Source organism: Carettochelys insculpta, chromosome 6 (assembly GCF_033958435.1).
Source record: "Carettochelys insculpta isolate YL-2023 chromosome 6, ASM3395843v1, whole genome shotgun sequence".
NCBI lineage: Eukaryota > Metazoa > Chordata > Testudines > Carettochelyidae > Carettochelys > Carettochelys insculpta.
The window spans coordinates 93,088,992-93,107,008 of record NC_134142.1 but is presented as its reverse complement, the minus strand read 5'-3'; the positions used below and the strand labels follow the sequence as shown (position 1 = coordinate 93,107,008).

At 41.7% G+C, this 18,017-nt stretch overlaps 1 protein-coding gene across 1 annotated transcript in view; it reads left to right on the top strand.

The window, feature by feature from the left end:
• Positions 1–18,017, top strand: part of KIAA1549L (KIAA1549 like) — a 213,262-nt gene that overhangs the window by 120,866 nt on the left and 74,379 nt on the right. The window contains exons 2-6 of the mRNA XM_074998972.1: positions 36–3,854; positions 8,554–8,666; positions 11,295–11,514; positions 12,546–12,679; positions 16,318–16,480. Coding sequence (XP_074855073.1) covers positions 36–3,854; positions 8,554–8,666; positions 11,295–11,514; positions 12,546–12,679; positions 16,318–16,480 — 4,449 coding nt within the window. The remainder of the gene's footprint in view (positions 1–35; positions 3,855–8,553; positions 8,667–11,294; positions 11,515–12,545; positions 12,680–16,317; positions 16,481–18,017) is intronic.

Here is an 18,017-nt window from a genome sequence, read left to right as displayed (position 1 = left end):
GTTGCAAAACATTCATTTTAAGTATTGTTTTTCAGGGACCAGACAACACCAAATAAATGTTGCCCCCTCTACTGAGTCTCTTGCTGACTGGAGATCTATATTATCACCAACATGGCCTTCACCAGAAATTAAGTCTTCCTCAATGGCTGACACATCAATGAGACAGACATTGGAGAATGCAAACTTGCTTCAGATAATAAAAACAACATTGACTGGTGCCAGAACTGTGGACCAAACTAATTTTTCACCCACACTTTACCAAGGCAGTGGAAATAGTGCATCCCAGGAGCCTTCTGAGGTTTCAGCTGAATCACCAGTGAGGTCATCCCCTCAAGATGTAGATGGAACCGCTGTTGTATCAGGTTTGCCTCAAATCAGTATGTTTGCCACATTGTCTGCAAAACCATCAATGACACATTCAAGTACTGCTGTGCCATCTCAGCTAACATCATTAGAAACACCCTCCATTTCAAAAGAAAGCACATCAGGATCAGACATTCTTGCAACTGTTCCATCACCATCATTTTCTTCATTGGTAATACAATCACCTCATGCCATTACCTTTTCTAAGTCAACTGTATTATCCACCAAAGTGTCTTTATCCACAGATACTGAAAATTTCTTCCATGTAGACTCAGCTGACTCTCATTTTAGTGCAAACAGAGATTATCCACCTAGTACAGTCACTGCTGTAAATTCCAGTACAGTGAATCACACATTATCCAGAAGGGGTCCTAACGAGTTCACAGGTATCACATCACTTATTAGCTTGGGAACAATGATAACACATTCCACAAAGGAAATGAGAAGAGTGTCACCCTCAGAAAGTACCTCGTTACTATCTGTACACTCTCCTTCTTCTCTGTCAGTAATATCCCCTCAATCTTTCCTACCAACAGTTTCTGAAACAGTGTCATGGCTTCCTACTGAAAGAACTTCATTGTCTCACTCAACAGATAATGTGTCTTCTTCTGGAGCCATACCCACCAATCTGCCATACAAGGCAGTGGTGACTGACAGAGTGAATGACATCAGCCCAGCTGCCTCATCATCAGCTTCTAATAGTAAATCAGAGATTCCAACGGTTAGTACTTCATTCTTTCATACAGAGGGCACTATATCTACATTATTAAAAGTGACAAGTCATCAGTCCTCCACATCAGATAATGACATGTTGGGTTCTACCAAGGCAATATTTTTATCACCCGCTTCTCATAATCCTGTGGGAATCTCCCATTCAACAAAAAATAGGTCAGTCTTTGCTGTGCCAAGAACATTTATTCCAGATGCAGTCAGTATTAGCAGTGCAGGAGTTCGATCACCAGCACCTGCAAGTACATCAGATTTTCTTTTCAAAGACACCACAGTTGCTTTTTCAACCGATAAAGAATCTTCTGTAGTAACAGTGACAAATCATACTTTTGATATTATTGCACGTATTAACAATGTGACAAACTTGACACCAGACTATGCGAACACTTCTACTTTCCCGCTAAGAAATACTTCATCCCTTCGCTCAACAGTGTCAATCGGTCAAGCATTGGGAACAAAGGCAACTGATACAGTGAATGAGGCCAATACAGTGGTATTATCAAGTGATTTTGAACATACTTTGCAACCTTCTGATGGCTCGTCAGTTAGAGAGGCATCTGGTCAGTCTTTCAAAATAGGTAGTACAGCCAAAGTGTATACCAACATAGATACTAACAATATCTTTTCCTATGGATCAACACATTCCAGAGTTTCTCCAGAAACTCGAGCCAATAAACACACAGCAGGAACACTGCTGCCTGAAAGTATTTTGAAAACAAAAATTGTTGGTTCTCTTATTACACCTACAGTGCCATTAGTCGTTCCCAATAAAAGCCTTTCAAAATCTGTGTTTGCTACTAAAGATACACCTACTATTCATAATTCCACAACTTCACAACTTTCAGCTATTAATGGAGAAGTTCCAGCTGTAGATTTAACAGAAAATGAAGAAACAAATACAGGAGCAGTCACCATTAGCATTCCGCATATAGACTATGTCCATTTCCCAACTTTAAATAAATCTGATTTTACCACTGATCAAGTCTCAAGCCCAAGTGATACAAAGCCATGGACCACTACGGTGCCTTCAGAATTGTATGCATTGCCATCATTTGTTCCGGCAACAGAAGCCCTACACAACCCTGCATCAGTGTTTTCTAGTGTTTCAGGTGTTAACTCTGAAAGCAATTTCGACACCACAGTGATACCTGTAATCACTGCTTCTGAAGGCAATACTACAGCCATGCATACTTCAGCTGGTGGTGGTGTTCTGTCAGTACAAGAAACAGCCAACATTTCTCCACACGCTTATTCATTAGAAACTGGCTATCATGCCCTGGATTCTGTGATTTCAGGTCTGAAACAGCAAATAAACAATGTTACAAACAAACAAACTGCTTCTAGCTCTCTAACTTTAGAAACCTCTACCTCTGCAACATCATCATTGACTGGAATTAAGTCTCCTAATTTCACACAATTTAACATACATTCATCTGCCCTGGAAACGTCTACTGTTCGTTATTTTCCATATCTTACCACTACAGCACTACCTGCAACCCAGTCAAAAAAAGATATTGACACAACTCAAAACATCACTGAATTCTTCACTATCAGAGACACTAACTTTACTGCAAACGTTGAACTATCCCCTCATCTGTATTTGCCTAAACTGAAGGATTTTGTCATTAATGATACAAGTACTACTAGTGCCCTGACATCTCATAGAACCCATGGTGAAAGTGTCTCTTCATCAACAAAAGCCTTATATGCAACACCATCTGAGCTACCACTGGCTTCTCCGTTCATTGACAATTTGTTTGTCTCAGCTAATAGTGAAATTAGTTCTCTCAGTGATATACAACCAGCAATGTCTGTCTTTTCGATAGCCAAGCAGTCTTCAACCTCAACAACGATATCCAGTCTAACTAGAGAAAAATACGTGATGTCTGGAAATTCGACAGACATTATAAACAGCTCTGTTTCAGAACCACTTAGTCACATGACTGCCGTTATTCAGAAACAAGCTGCATTTAGTACAGAGAAGTTTCATGCAAATGGTACAAATAATGTTCTGATTACAGTTGCTGCACCTAATGAATCTACCAATGGCACCCCATTGCAAACACATGCCACCAGTGCTTTGCAATCAGTCATTGTAACTTCTGTCCATGCTTCACCAACACAAATAACTTCTGCTTTTCTGCCAACAACCAACTTTACCCATTCTGTCATTACAGTGCTACCTTCCGTGTCGGCTGGTGCAATTCCTACAGTAGCAACATCAGAAGCAAAATCAGTAACAGGAAAATCTGCGCCAACTTCGTCCTTGTTTTCTGTAGGCACTGAAAACACAACTTTGCTGTCTATGACAGCATTAAACACATTGACATCAACACTAGCAAAAATTAGCACTGCCTCAAGACAGACATCAACATTAGCAGCACACACAAACTTTCTGCTTGCACCAAGAAGCACACCTACATGGCCACCCCACACCATTACGTTTCTAACCAGTAAAGTAAGCACAGCGGTAGCTTCCACGCTGCCATCCACAACACATACACAAAGAAAGATAGAAACCACAATACCTGACACCAAGAAATTCACAAACTCAGAAATCACCAAAACATCAACTGCATATCCACTGACAATTACAGCAGCTTTGGCATCTATTACAGCATCAGCGAAAACAACTAGGCTTCCCCCTGTTCCAGTGGAAAACAATTCTGCTGCTCCTACAACTGCAGTTAAAACTTTGGTGAATGTGACAACAGTTCCCCCTCCGGAGTGCCAGCTGTCCAGTAACCTTATGGTTAAAACAGGTATGGCTCTCTACTCAGCTTGTTTGACTAGAAATACATCAGTGTTGTATGAAATATAGTTCATCTTCCATAGAAAAGTTGTTTAAACATTGCAAAAAAACAAGCAGTCTGGTAGCACCGTAAAGACCAACATATTTATTTGTTGGGTAATAAGAAGTGGGTAAGATCCACTTTTTCAGATTTGGAGCAGAGTGTGAACCCAGGGTTTATATAGCAGCGATGAAGGCGGAAGGAAGGAGGAGGAAAAAAAAGTGGGGTCACCTGTCATTAATAGGACCAGTGGAAGAAGTAAATTAAATTAAGTGGGATGAGTCCCATTCCTGCAAGTATCAGAGGTGGGGAAACTGCCCTTGTAATGCATAAGATAACTGAGACCTCTGTTAAGCCCTAGGTTAAATGTGTCAAACTTGCAAATGAATTCCAATTCAGACATCTCCCTCTGTAATCTCATGGTAAAATCCTTTTGAAGAAAAATGGCTACTTTCAAATCCCTTAATGAATGTCCAGGAAGGCTAAAATGTTCCCCTTTTGCAGGGATTCCCAACCTATGGGTCGGGACCCAAACATGGGTTGCAGTTAGATTTGTTAAGGGTCGCCAGCAGCTCAGAGCTGCATGAGACTCTTAAACGAGCCATTTGCAGTTCCTTAATGCTGTCACATCCAGCAGCTATCTCTAGCAATAGAGCAACAATTATGCATTACAAAGACAGCTTCTCCACCTTTGAAATGCATAGTCATCCCAGGCAAGCCACTTAATAGACTCTTGCAGTAACTAATTTCCCCCTCCCGCTTCTGTTGCATGTAGCTGATTTTTCAGTTTTCATTTTTTGTTTGTGTGACCCTCCCCCACCACCCATACTCCCATCCCTGAGCATGACTTCCCCAGCCCCTCCAGCTTCTGAGTGTGGGGTTTAAGCTGAGGTAGCAGGGGTGCGGAATGGTTGGGGGAGATGGTCTTTCCCCCACCACAACTTAGATTAACTGTAATAATAAAATAATAGTTAACTTAATAAACTTATTATTATTATTATTATTACGTTTATTTTCCCTTTTCTATGAAAAAACTACTATAAATATATAAGCATGAGGGGGTGCAATTTTATATTCTTGCCTCAGGTGCAAAATTAGCTAGTTATGGCACTGCTCCCTCCTTCCCCCCCACTTTTGAATTGCCTTGGGTCACCAAGGCTGCCTGAATTGCCAAAATGTGTCCCCCATCTGGAAAACGTTGGAAACTGCTGCTATAGGTTTATGTGCATTCCAATTCCTGATGATCGGATTTATGTCCACTCATCCTTTGGTGCAGAAACTATCCAGCTTGTCCAATGCACATGGCAGAGGGGCATTGCAGACACATGATGGCATGTATCACATTAGTGAATGTGCAGGTGTATGAGCCTCCAATGGTGTATCTGATGTGGTTAGATCCAGTGATGTTGTGTGTCCCTCATATAGATATGTGGACAGAGTTGTCAATGGGGTCTGTTGCAGGGATATTTTCCTGGGTTAATGTTTCTGTGGTATGGTGTGTGGCTGCTTGCCAGTATTTTTTTGAGGTTGGGTGGTTGCCTGTAGGAAAGAATAGGCCTTTCAGCAAAGCCAGTGAGAGCAAGGGATCATGTTCAAGTATAGGTTGTAGATTGTCACTGATGCACTGGAGGGGTTTAAGCTGAGGGCTACAGGTGACTACAGGTGGTGCCTGGCCTTGTCAATCTGTTTCGTTTCTTCCACTGGTTGTTAATTAAGTTTTACAAATGCTTTGTAAAGATCTTGTAGGTTTTTTTGTTTCTGTCAGTGGGATAGGAGCAGATATACTTGTATCTTAGGGCTTGGCTGTAAACAATGGATTATGTGGTGTGTCTTGGATGGAAGCTGGAGGCACGTAGGTAAGAATAGCAGTCGGTGGTTTTTAGTTTAGAGGGGTATTAATTTGACCATCATTGATTTGTACTGTAGTGTCTAGGAAATGGATTTCTGAATAAATTGCCTAGGGAGATTGTGGAATCTCCATCACTGGAGAGATTTAACAGTAGGTTAGATAGACATCTGTCAGGCATGGTCTAGACAGTGCTTGGTCCTGCCATGAGGGCAGGGGACTGAACTCAATGACCTGTTGAGGTCCCTTCCAGTTCTAGCGTTCTATGATTCTTTGATTCCTGGATGGAATGATCAAGCCTGAGATTGATGGTGGGATTCAAATTGTTGAAATCTCTGTGGACTTCTTCAAGGGCCTCCTTACCCAGGGTCTGTATAAGGAAGATATCATCCATCTAGTGTAAGTAGGGGAGAGGTACTAGGGGATGGGAGCTGAGGAACCATTGTTCTAGGTTAGCTATGAAAATGTTGGCATATTGTGAGGCCTATGGAAATATGCCTATCTCATAGAACTGGAAGGGACCTGTGAAAGTCATTGAGTCCAGTCCCCTGCCCTAACAGCAGGACCTATCACTATCCCTGACAGATTTTTTTTTTTATCTGTTTGCCCCAGATCCCTAAATGGCCCCCTCAAGGATTGAACTCACAGCCCTGGGTTTAGCAGGCCCAGGCTCATTGTCCATAGCAGTGCCACTGACTTGGAGGTATAAATTGTCCTCAAATCGGAAACCGTTGTGGGAGAGCATAAAGTCATATAACTCAGCCACCAGATATGCCGTGGCATTTTCAAGGATGGTGTTCCTTTTAATTTGTAATCCATTCTCATGTGGAATGTTGGTCTAGAGAGCTTCTACATTCATGGTGGCAAGGGTGTAGTTTTCAGGAAGATTACGGATCTTCTGTAGCTTCCTCAGGAAGTCAGTGGTATCTTGGAGATAGCTAGGAGAGCTAGTAGCATAGGGATTGAGGAGAGAGTCAAAATAGCAGGATAATCCTGCTATATGTGTGCCAGTACCTGAAATGATACTGCTTTTGGGGTTTCCAGGTTTTATGGATCTTGGGTAGCAGATAGAATACTCCTGGCTGGGGCTCTGTGGGCATGTATGTGTGGACTTAGTCTCAAGCTAAAGCGAGGAGTTTCCTAAGCAGATGGTGTAATTTCTTTTAGTATTCCTCAGTGGGATCAGAGGAAAGAGGACTGTAGAATGTGGTGTTGGCTGCCTCCTGCTCATAGTCTGACTTACTCTTGATTAATATAGCACCCCCTTTGTCAGCCTCATTGATTATAATATCAGAGTTGTTTTTGAGGCTGTGGATAGCATGGCATTCAGCACGCTGAGGTTGTGTGTCACATGGTGGTGTTTGTGCACAATGTCAGCCTGCAGAATTATTCAGTGAAGTCTACACTGTCATTATAACCATCGGAGGGAGTCCATGTAGAATTCTTATTGTGGTGTTAGTAGGAGGGCCAGTGCAATGTTCATTGGTGTGTTGGAAGTATTCCCTCAGATGGAGATTGTGAAAACAGGCTTCCATGTCACCACAGAACTGTATCATGTCCGTAAAGGCGGTGGGGCAGAAAGAGTCCCTGAGACAGGACAGACCCCTGTGAGACTGTTGAAATACTGGTTAGTTTTCTAAATAACTTAAGGGCTATGATGATTAATGTTGGAATTAGATACAATGGGAATGAGAACACTAGCAAATTGATATGTGATGGTTAGGATAGTAAATATAGATAAGAGATTTACGTGTATACTTTTACATTCTGCCATATACATGCTAAAAGGAGGAAACCAAATGCCATGCTCCAGAGCATGAGCTGCTAATAGTAACATGCTTTATGATAGTTTGTTCCTTCCTCTGCAGTGATGGGCAGAAGTAACAGATTGAGGCAGGTTAATATAGTAGATAGGAGGTTGTTTTTTTTTTCTGATATGGGAAGGCATATTATTCTGTAAACTCCTATGTACAGAGAAGTTTCAAAGCAATGGTTAGCGTTTCATATCACACATTTTCAGATTATTTTATTGTCACATACTGACACGCTATTTATAGCACCATTTGTCCTGGTTTTTAAAATTAAGTCCACGCCTAACAATAATAAATTTAATGGGTCTTCAGAAATCATTTTTGCCAGTAAAATGGGATCTTATGATAGTCTAGTACAGTTGTCCTCAACCTTTCCAGATTACTGTACCCTTTTCAGGGTTCTGATTTGTCTTATGCACTGAGTTTCACCTCGCTTAAAAAACCTACTTGCTTAGTAACTCAGACATAAGAATAAAAAAGCCTCACAGTAATCAACTAATCAACAAAAGTTTGGACAGTTTCTAAAATGAAAATAACACAGATTGAAATGCCATTTTTGTTTGCTTGCTTCCACTTTTGAGAAGTAGAAATATTAATTTATTCCCTGTATGAAAATGTGCAAGAGCACATTCTTTCCACATAGTCTGGCCTAAACGTCCCTGTGCCATGATTCTTGCGATTCAGTTCTGCATTAATTGTGTTAGAATGCTCCAGTAGTCTGTCTCAGATAAACTGGTTATAGTTTACTGTCCTCAAAGCAGCAGCATGCTGGTAATTCCTTGTTTTAAAAAAATTACTGCAACTACTAGTCCATGATCCTCGAAATAGGCCTTTGCATTGAGGACTTGAGAACTCTGGGCCCTGGCTAGCCTCTGCAGTTATGAACATCACTGTACCTCCTGCACTGGATCTTCTCTGTGATCAAAATTAGAAAAAACAAACAAAATTCAATACTCACATAAACAGCACACTGATGTTTTAAACTAATGTGTCACTTGGCATTGTTCAACAGTTCTGCTCCTGAACACAAGAAGACTGCTGAGCGGGGATTCCTTAAAAGAGAATGTAACAAAAGGACTCACTCAGGCACTGAGACAAGCTTTCAACCAAAATGTCAGCATTCAAGTAAGCAAGCTCCCCTCCCCCCAAAAATAATTTTTGAGCTGAATACTAATAGTGTGAAAGGTTTTGTTTTGTTTGTGTTTTTACTAATATGAATTAAGGGCATTCTAGTTAGTTTCTAACTCCTGTATGTCATCTCATTTCCTTTCAACCCAGTTCAAACAAGAAGACATAAAGCCACCAAAACTCCAACACTGAGTAGTTTGCATTTGTGACATTCAGAGCTAGATATGATGGAATTGTGTACTGAGTAGAATTCAGCACATGCACTGATGGGAGATATTCTCAGGATGGTGTTAACTACTGGGAGGTTGAGGGAGTCATTTTCTTCTCCTCCCAACTGTTCCTTGTCCACTTGGATCTAGCAGTGGGAGCAGTGCTATGATGCAGAAAAGCTGCCTGGATGGCTGCTTAGCAGATGCCACAATGACCCTCGATAGCTAGCAACACCAGTTACAGGTCCTGCCTGCCTGCCTGGATGTGTGAGATGTCAGGGCTGCCAAATGTGTTTGAGACAAGATGCATGACACTTGGCAGGCTTGTTTTTGGCTACGCAATAGTGAGCATATTTAACTGCATAGTTTATTCATTTTTCCCCCTCTCTTTCTCCCCATCAACTCCTGCTTCTTTCCTCTCCACCCAAAACCAAAAAGACAGAAAACAGGGCACTTAGAAAGTATTTACAATTACACATTCTAAGGCTTTTTAGTTTTATTGCTTTCATAACATCATTACTGTTGTAACAACAGTTTTGATTGTACATCCAATTAAGGGCCACCTGTTATGTTTTGGGAGAGTTTATTTTGGTCTTTAAATAATACAGTTCTCTTTGCTTCTGAGAACTTTACTGATATGATGAACTCCAAATGGCAATTCAGAATTCCAAGGGACAAAGTTTGACTTTAGCTTGTGTTTCTCCTTTTTATGGTTAGAATTTATTCCACTTGTTTTTCTATAAGTCTCACTTAACAGTTTGTTGTATAACTGTAGCTGCCTTTAGCAGGCTAATTGAAAATATGAGCATATACAATATTTCTTTTGTCATTTACAGTCACATTTTTGTTGTTCTGAAGATACAACATTTCTATTAATCTTCCTTAAACCAGAAATAAAACTGCCCTTTTTATGACAGCTCCTGACTTACTTATTTTTAAAATTTGGCTTCAGCTTTATTGGGCTGCATGGGGACAAGTCAGGGTTGGGGAGTTTATGCAGAAGTTGGGTGCACTGCAGAGGTGGCTGTCTGTCTTGGAGGAACATACAGTGGTTTTGGTAGCTTTCCCATGAAAGAAGGGTGGTGGAGGAGGAGGGAACAACATTATGTGGGCTCTAAACTTTTAGGGTCACTTGTAAAGGGGCTGTCATTTTATTTTAAAAAGATAAAAAAAAGGAAGAGAGGTAGTTGTCTCTTTGGGGCGTTATGTGAGATGGCTAGAGACAGCAGCAGCTTCATCCTCTTGAACGCCAGGATGAGTACAGTGATACAGTGAGCAAAACACTTCCGCAGTTTAATATGGATCAGCCGCAAGAGCAAGACCAATAAATGTCAATCCATTCTCCAGCTCGGAAGCACAGTGCCTGGTGCTTTTGCTTCTACAATGACAAAAGAAATTGCAGTTGGGAGAAAATTTTTTCTACTAAAAATAAATGAGAGCAGCATGTTCATTACTTTTCAGCTAAATGAAATGGAATTCTGAGTTATCTGGAATGTAAGTCTAGATTAAAACATTACTAGAGCCATATTCTGTGTAAAGAGTGGGATGGATCTCCCATTGCTGTAAGCAGGGGTTCTTTGCACAGCTCGGCTTGCAGCCATGTTAGCTGTTAGTGAAGATACAAAAAGGGAACATTGATAAAAATAATGGAGGCAGGGCACAAATCATCCTATTGGAACAAATTGTGGAAAGTCCAGTTCTGTTGTTCAGCATTAACTCTACAAATTTCTTCTTTCCTTTTTGCGTGTAAAGTAGGCAGGGTGAAAATGGCAGTATCGAGCAGAGAGAGCTTGTACTCCATGATGGCTACACAGACTGCTGTAGTAACTGCAGAGTTACCGTACTGTCACTCCTCTCCTTCTGGTTGTGTTCCTCTCCCCTTTAATGGAAGATCCCTATTCAGTATAGTACTGGGGACAAGTTTTGACCCTTATGACCCAGGAATTGTACATTCTTGGGGCAAAAATTTTCTTTCTATTCACGTTCTTTGTGTTGGCTCACTATTGTGCTCATTCTGCAGTTGATCTATGCCCAGAACGTCTGCCGATGTGATGGAAATGATCTCTATGTTTGTCAAGAGAATGCTGAGTAAACAGAACAGAGACACAAGTGAAGCTAGGGTGTCAGACAGTAAACAATTTTACCCTTGCACTCTTTGACCTTGAGCCTGAAAACAGCGATATACAAATGAGAACAGTGTGTGAGAGAAGTTCCTCATGTACCATGGTTGCAGGATGAGACCTTTAGATTTTACGTTCAAAATTAAAATTACTGCATAATGCACTAGCTACTCCCCTCCTGCCTTACAAGAGATTATATGTAAAACCTCTTGGAAATCCCATTCAGAATGAAAAAGCCAATAGCTGAGTAGTTAAAATGGAAATAAAAAAAGAGACAATTTCTTTGTGTGTTTTAGGTTGAAATTCTGGAACAGTCAAATAATGTGACAGTTGGTTACTACGTTATGAAGGGGAGGTTGGTTTTCATACCTGCTGTTGTTACTGAAATGCTCATTGCTTATGGTATTAGCAACATCACAGCAGACATAAAGCAGCATGTGCCAAATCTTCAGTCTGTTGCTCTACTGGCCTTGCCATGGAATCCATTACCTGCGTACCACTTCCAACTGAAAACAGGTCAGTAATAACATCTCTAGGATAACAGTTGCACATTTTTCTGTCAGTTCAGCCATCAGGTCCTGTCAGAGAAAACAGTAGTACAAATTTAATGCCCAGTTCTGTGTGTGCAGTTTCATTGTTAGTGCCCTGTCTCTTTAAACATAAAAATGGTGGGCCATCTTTATCCTGTGTGCAACTCTATTGAAAACAGCATAATTACACTTGGGATGAAATGGGCCCAGTATATTTAAAAATCTGAAATCCTCACATCTTGAACTAAGTGTGTGAAATGTATTATGAAGCATATTATGTATTTCTTATGATGTCTGGAGCCCCTATATACACACACGATCTGGCTGGACCAGTTGGGGTCTTGGATTCCAAACATCCTAAACCTGAGTTATTATTTTAACTCTCCATATCAATACTGAAGTGCTCAGTGCAGAATAGGAGGGAGAGAATGCGGGACAACTTGTCCGTAACAGGGGCAGAATGCACTGCATTGAAAGCTCTCTGAGTGAGGAGCAAAGACTTACCTGGTGTCTCCAGAATGACTCCCCATGTAATAGGTGAAATGTTGTCCTGGCAGGTCAGCCTGTAAAGACACATTTTAAATTTCAAAGAAATTTCATAAGCATATGAAATACATTATTGACATCTTGTTTAGTATATTATTATCCAGAGAAAAACAAATGAAAATTTATGTGACAATATTTTCTTTCCTGTGAGGAGCCAATGACTTAAAGATTTTAAAGATGTCATTCATGTTTAAAATTCTATTCACTTGTCCCTTAGCCTTTAAATAATAACATATAGTATATCTGCAAAAACAGTCTTCTTTTACTGACACTCTTAATCACAGGTTTAAGTTCTTTAGTTTTATATTAATGTTAAACTGCTTATATTGCTGCTTAAAAACATAAGCAAACCTCGCATGACATTACTATCACTTATGTAATTTCTTAAATTGTTATTTTTGCTCAATCATTATAGGCATTATGTTGGGTAGGAATATATTTTCACTAAACACACACACATTCCTGTTCTAGAGCTGCAGTTTGTGGGTCAAACAGACAACATACAGTCATGCAAATTTGTTCAGACCATGGAGCAACGGTTACAAAAAGCGTTTGAGGATGCTGAAAGAAAGGTCTTAAACACTAGCAACAACTTAACAGTTCAGGTAAAATTTAACCTCCTTAACCAATCTTTAAATCACAAATGATTACTCTCTGCTGTTAAGAGTGCTTGTATGCATTGTTAATGTCAACATAATACATTAGATAGTCACTGTTAAAATGTTTTAATATTTTCATATTTAATTAAGCAGTTTTACATTTTGCTTAGATCTTACGGATGTAACATTTGTGGAAAACAAAGTTAATGAAGCACAGTTGCATAAAAATGGTTTTATTATTTGAATAACCATTATCCATGTCACTTTATTGAATTGAAAAATTACTGAATTTCAGGTCAGAGTCATCATTCTAATACTGTTTATATTTATTACAAATCAGCTCAAACAAAACTCCTGGCAATAAACAGAAAGGCATTTTTCTGTGTGTGCACATGCATATATAAAATTGTGCCAGTGTTTGCAGGTCAGAATCAAAATTGGGTCCTACATGTGCCATGTCTGTAAATCTGTTCCATGCACCGTGGGCTTGATCCTGCTAAGATTGTGCAACGGTATGTGGGATTGTCGCAACCTGCCATGCCTAAAGTTACTCATGTAGTAGCCTTCTCTCGGATTAGTGCTATTAAGGGTCACTTTGTGCTTCTCCCATCAGTTTGCATGCTGGATTCAGGGACCAGCAGGGCACCATTCCAGCTCACTAGGGCTACGTCTACACGTGCACCCAACTTCGAAATAGCTTATTTCGATGTTGCGACATCGAAATAGGCTATTTCGATGAATAACGTCTACACGTCCTCCAGGGCTGGCAACGTCGATGTTCAACTTCGACGTTGCTCAGCCCAGCATCGAAATAGGCACAGCGAGGGAACGTCTACACGCCAAAGTAGCACACATCGAAATAAGGGAGCCGGGCACAGCTGCAGACAGGGTCACGGGGCGGACTCAACAGCAAGTCGCTCCCTTAAAGGGCCCCTCCCAGACACACTTTCATTAAACAGTGCAAGATACACAGAGCCAACAACTAGTTGCAGACCCTGTATATGCAGCACGGACCCCCAGCTGCAGCAGCAGCAGCCAGAAGCCCTGGGCTAAGGGCTGCTGCCCACGGTGACCACAGAGCCCCGCAAGGGCTGGAGAGAGAGTATCTCTCAACCCCCCAGCTGATGGCCGCCATGGAGGACCCCGCTATTTCGATGTTGCGGGACGCGGATCGTCTACATGTCCCTACTTCGATGTTGAACGTCGAAGTAGGGCGCTATTCCCATCCGCTCATGGGGTTAGCGACTTCGACGTCTCGCCGCCTAACGTCGATTTCAACTTCGAAATAGCGCCCAACACGTGTAGACGTGACGGGCGCTATTTCGAAGTTACTGCCGCTACTTCGAAGTAGCGTGCACGTGTAGACGCAGCCTAGGTCCTCATGAAGCATGGATGGCTACATATTGGGTGCAGTGCCCAGGATCCACTCAAAGTAATCAAAAAATGGATATCTCATTGGTGCGTTGCTGGGAGTGCAGCACTTGTTCTCAGTCTTCTGGAGTTTGCTCTTCAGCCTCTTAACATGTTCCTTACGCTGATCACCTGTCAGGAATATCTGTAGGGTTGCCAGGTTTTTTTTGCTATCTGCTGAGATGCCTGGTTATTCCTTGGGTTTTTGTTGAAAGCCATAGTTTTACTGCCCTGCCATCAGAATCACCAAAATCTGGCTGTTCTGCTGTGACCAGGAAGCAGCTGGCTTTACAAAAGACTTGATGGGTTTGCTTTCCATTGCAAACTCGGAAGGATTGTGTGCTTTCAGATCAGGGGTCAGAAGAGCATGCGTTAACGTTGACTCGAGCTGCTGCCATTTGCAAAGGGGTGAGGGGGGGTTGGTTTCCGTTTTAACAGAATGGATTTCAGATTGCTGGAGTAGAGATTACTATGGAAATTGTCACAAGGAACTGTGGGATACTTCTCACTGACTTGCAGGACCTGAATCAAACAAAGCTGCATCTATGCTTTATAACAATAGGGCTTGGACCTGGGTTCTGGCTTAACTTGAGCTTGGACCCTCTACCCTTCTAGGGTCCTGGACCCTGGGTCTGAGCAATTGTAATGCAGATAAAAGGCAGAATAAGGCTTGAGCCTGGGCTCAATGTGAGCTTATGTTGCAGTGTAGTCATATCTTTAGAGCGCCTGTGTTAGTGATAAATACACTAGACCCAGGGTCTCAAACTCAGTTTATCTTAGGGCCAGTGCCAGTCCTCACATCCTCCTAGTGAGGACCCTCCTTTGGAAGTGACTTTGAAAAGGGGGGGTCCGCCCACATTTTCTGTTAACCCCTGCATGTCCCCTTGCCCAGGCTGCTGACCCTTGTGTGTCCCCTGTATCCCAGGAGTGGCAATGCCTTCCCGTGACACTTATCCCTGCTCAGGAGGGATCAAAAAAGGAGCCTTCCTTGAATATTTGCCCTTTGTCTGAATTCAAAGCAACTAGATTTGTGTCTCTGACACATTTGGTGAAAACATTCACCCACTTTGTTATTTGTATTACATTTTCATGGAGGGCCTGGTTTCATGTAGGGCCTGGTTTTGGACAGGTAATGGAAGCATTACACCATAATAAAATATCACAGTGCTATGGCTTTATAAGCTAGAGGAAGGGTACAATGAGGAGGAGGGAGAGGACGTAGCAGGGGCAGGAAAAGGCAGGGCTGGGTTGGAGCAGGGGCTGGGTGTGGGGGAAAGGTATGAACACCTACCCTGAGGGCCACAGTGACTCAGGTGCTGGCAGCTTCACGGGTCAGATTATGGATGTATTCAAGCCATAGATGACCTGCGGGCTGAGAGTTTGAGACCCTTGCACTAAACGTTGGGTGAACGGATTACAGTCCTGTGTAATTTTGATATCCTGTAGAATCATAAATGATGCTCAAAGCTGAGAATTCCGTTGAGTGGCACGTGCTGTTTTTTTGACTGTAACCCTAAAAAGAGGGCAGTTAAACTAAATGGTTTATGTGAATAAAAGTAAAGCAGAATCTGTGTAAAATAGTAAAAATAAAGTAATAGAATAATTTTTTTTCTCTGATACCTCAGTAATCTACCAGTTTGTGGCTGGTACATGTGGCAGTAGAGAAAGGGAAGGGATGTACAAGGCTGCTTCTCTCCAGCACTACTCCTACCTTCTTGTACTGTTAACAGATGCCAGACTCAGTTTGGGTGGAGGCAGGCTCAGAGATGAGGGTGAGGAAGGGTGCAGGCAGCCATTCAACACAGCAGCAAGATCAGAAGGAAAGGGGGAGGACCTTTTCCCCAGAAAATGGGGGAGAGAGGAGGAGATTTGAAGGAGGGTGATAGAGAAGGAAGGTAATGAGGCTTCATGACAGTTGCCTGAGAGAAGGAGGCCTGCTACTTTCCCTGAGTAAAGCCTTTTAAATATTTTATTTATCGAATAATCAGCCTCACATGCCTCATATTTTTGCCCTTTTTCCATTGAAAATCAGGAATAGAGTTTTTGTCCTCACATGCAAATACTCCTTTTCCACTTGCCTCTATCAGTAATGAAGCAGAGCATCCTTTTTTACAGAAAGTGATGATCATGGTCAGCATTTCTCTGGTTTGTTATTTGGACTGATTATATAAAATGTGCAAACTAATGAACTGAATGTAGTCTCCCACTGTTTCTTTACTTTTGTTTTGTTTCAGATTTTGAACACATCAAACGTCTCCCAGGCTGTCACTCTGTTTTATGTGGTGAGCAATCAAAGTAAAGCCCTAAATGGCACCATCTCCAGCTACCTTCTGAATCAGCTTTCAGCTGAGTTGGTGGGATTCTACCTTACCTACCCGCCGCTGACCATTGCAGAATGTAAGCTCTTACAATATAGTGTTCCTTAAAAAGATCCGCTGGCCCTGCTTGCGGTACTCTGAAATGTAACCAATGGAAATTTAAATTGTACTATTTCAGACTCCAGGAACCCTGGTAAATAATTAGGAATGCATAAAACAGCACCCCACCCTCCCGACACACCCTCCAATGACAAAACAAAGGGCAATCCCACACCAGTGTAAAGCTAGCATTAATTCAAGAAAATGTAACAAATCATCCCTCACTCTCTCTGCCCTGCAAGCATCAGCCCTCACCAGTTGCCTCATTCTGCACCATTATATCAATGGGAGTTTTGACATTATCTTCAGTGGGTGCAGAATTAGACCCCAGATGCCTGTTGAAATAGATGCACTTTGCAGCATGCTCTGAATTTCGAAAGATCCAGGTGCCTTTGAAACTCAAAGGCTATGTCTACACTAGCCCCAAACTTTGAAATGGCCATGCAAATAGCCATTTCGAAGTTTACTAATGAAGCACTGAAATACATATTCGGCGCCTCATTAGCACGCGGGCAGCCGCAGCGCTTCAAAATTGACGCGGCTCGCCGCCGGGCGGCTCATCCTGACGTGGCTCCTTTTCGAAAGGACCCCGCCTACTTCGAAGTTCCCTTATTCCTATAAGCAGATAGGAATAAGGGGACTTCGAACTAGGCGGGGTCCTTTCGAAAAGGAGCCCCGTCGGGACGAGCAGCCCGGCAGCAAGCCGCGTCAATTTTGAAGCGCCGCGGCCGCCTGCTTGCTAACGAGGTGCTGAATATGTATTTCAGCGCTTCATTAGTAAACTTCGAAATGGCCCTTTGCATGGCCATTTCGAAGTTTGGGGCTAGTGTAGACACAGCCAAAGAGGGAGAAATAGGTGAAAGCCTTGAAGTGAAGAGTGGAAGAACAGTATTTGAAAATCTATTTGAAACTACTCTTTGGTGCATTTTATGAGTGTCTTTTGCTAACTTTGCAAGATGTTTCTTGAAATTATATACACAGTTTAAATATTTTAGAATGAAGTTTTCATTACATACTGTGCAGCCTCTCATTTTGCTGTGTTGTGAAGAGGTGAAAATCCTTCCTCAGGGCAGCACACACAGAGTTTTCTCTTTGACCCATGTAATATTCTGATTTCCATAAAAGGAATCAACAATATTGGTGGCTATGGGGATTTTGGCTTGATTATTGAAATTCAGCCTGTGAAACTAGGTACAGTATAATTATGAGTTTGCTGTTCACAGGAAAAGATCAGTGTAAATGAAGGGAGACAAAGACACAATGGGGGAACATTCATATATAATAATGGTCTTGAGTTGAAAGAAGGCAGGTTCCAATTGATCTTACTATGCATAAGTTTTCATGATATTCTTTTCAAATGTTAAAGAATGTGTTGGAATAATAAGAGAAGTCAGGCATAAGCCTAAATTATCCAAGAAATTCAATATTAAGGCTCAGATATTATCTTCGATCCTGCCTATCAGAGCTATTTATTTCATGGGGTTCTCTGTGTGTTATTTTCCAATCTCTATGGCTAT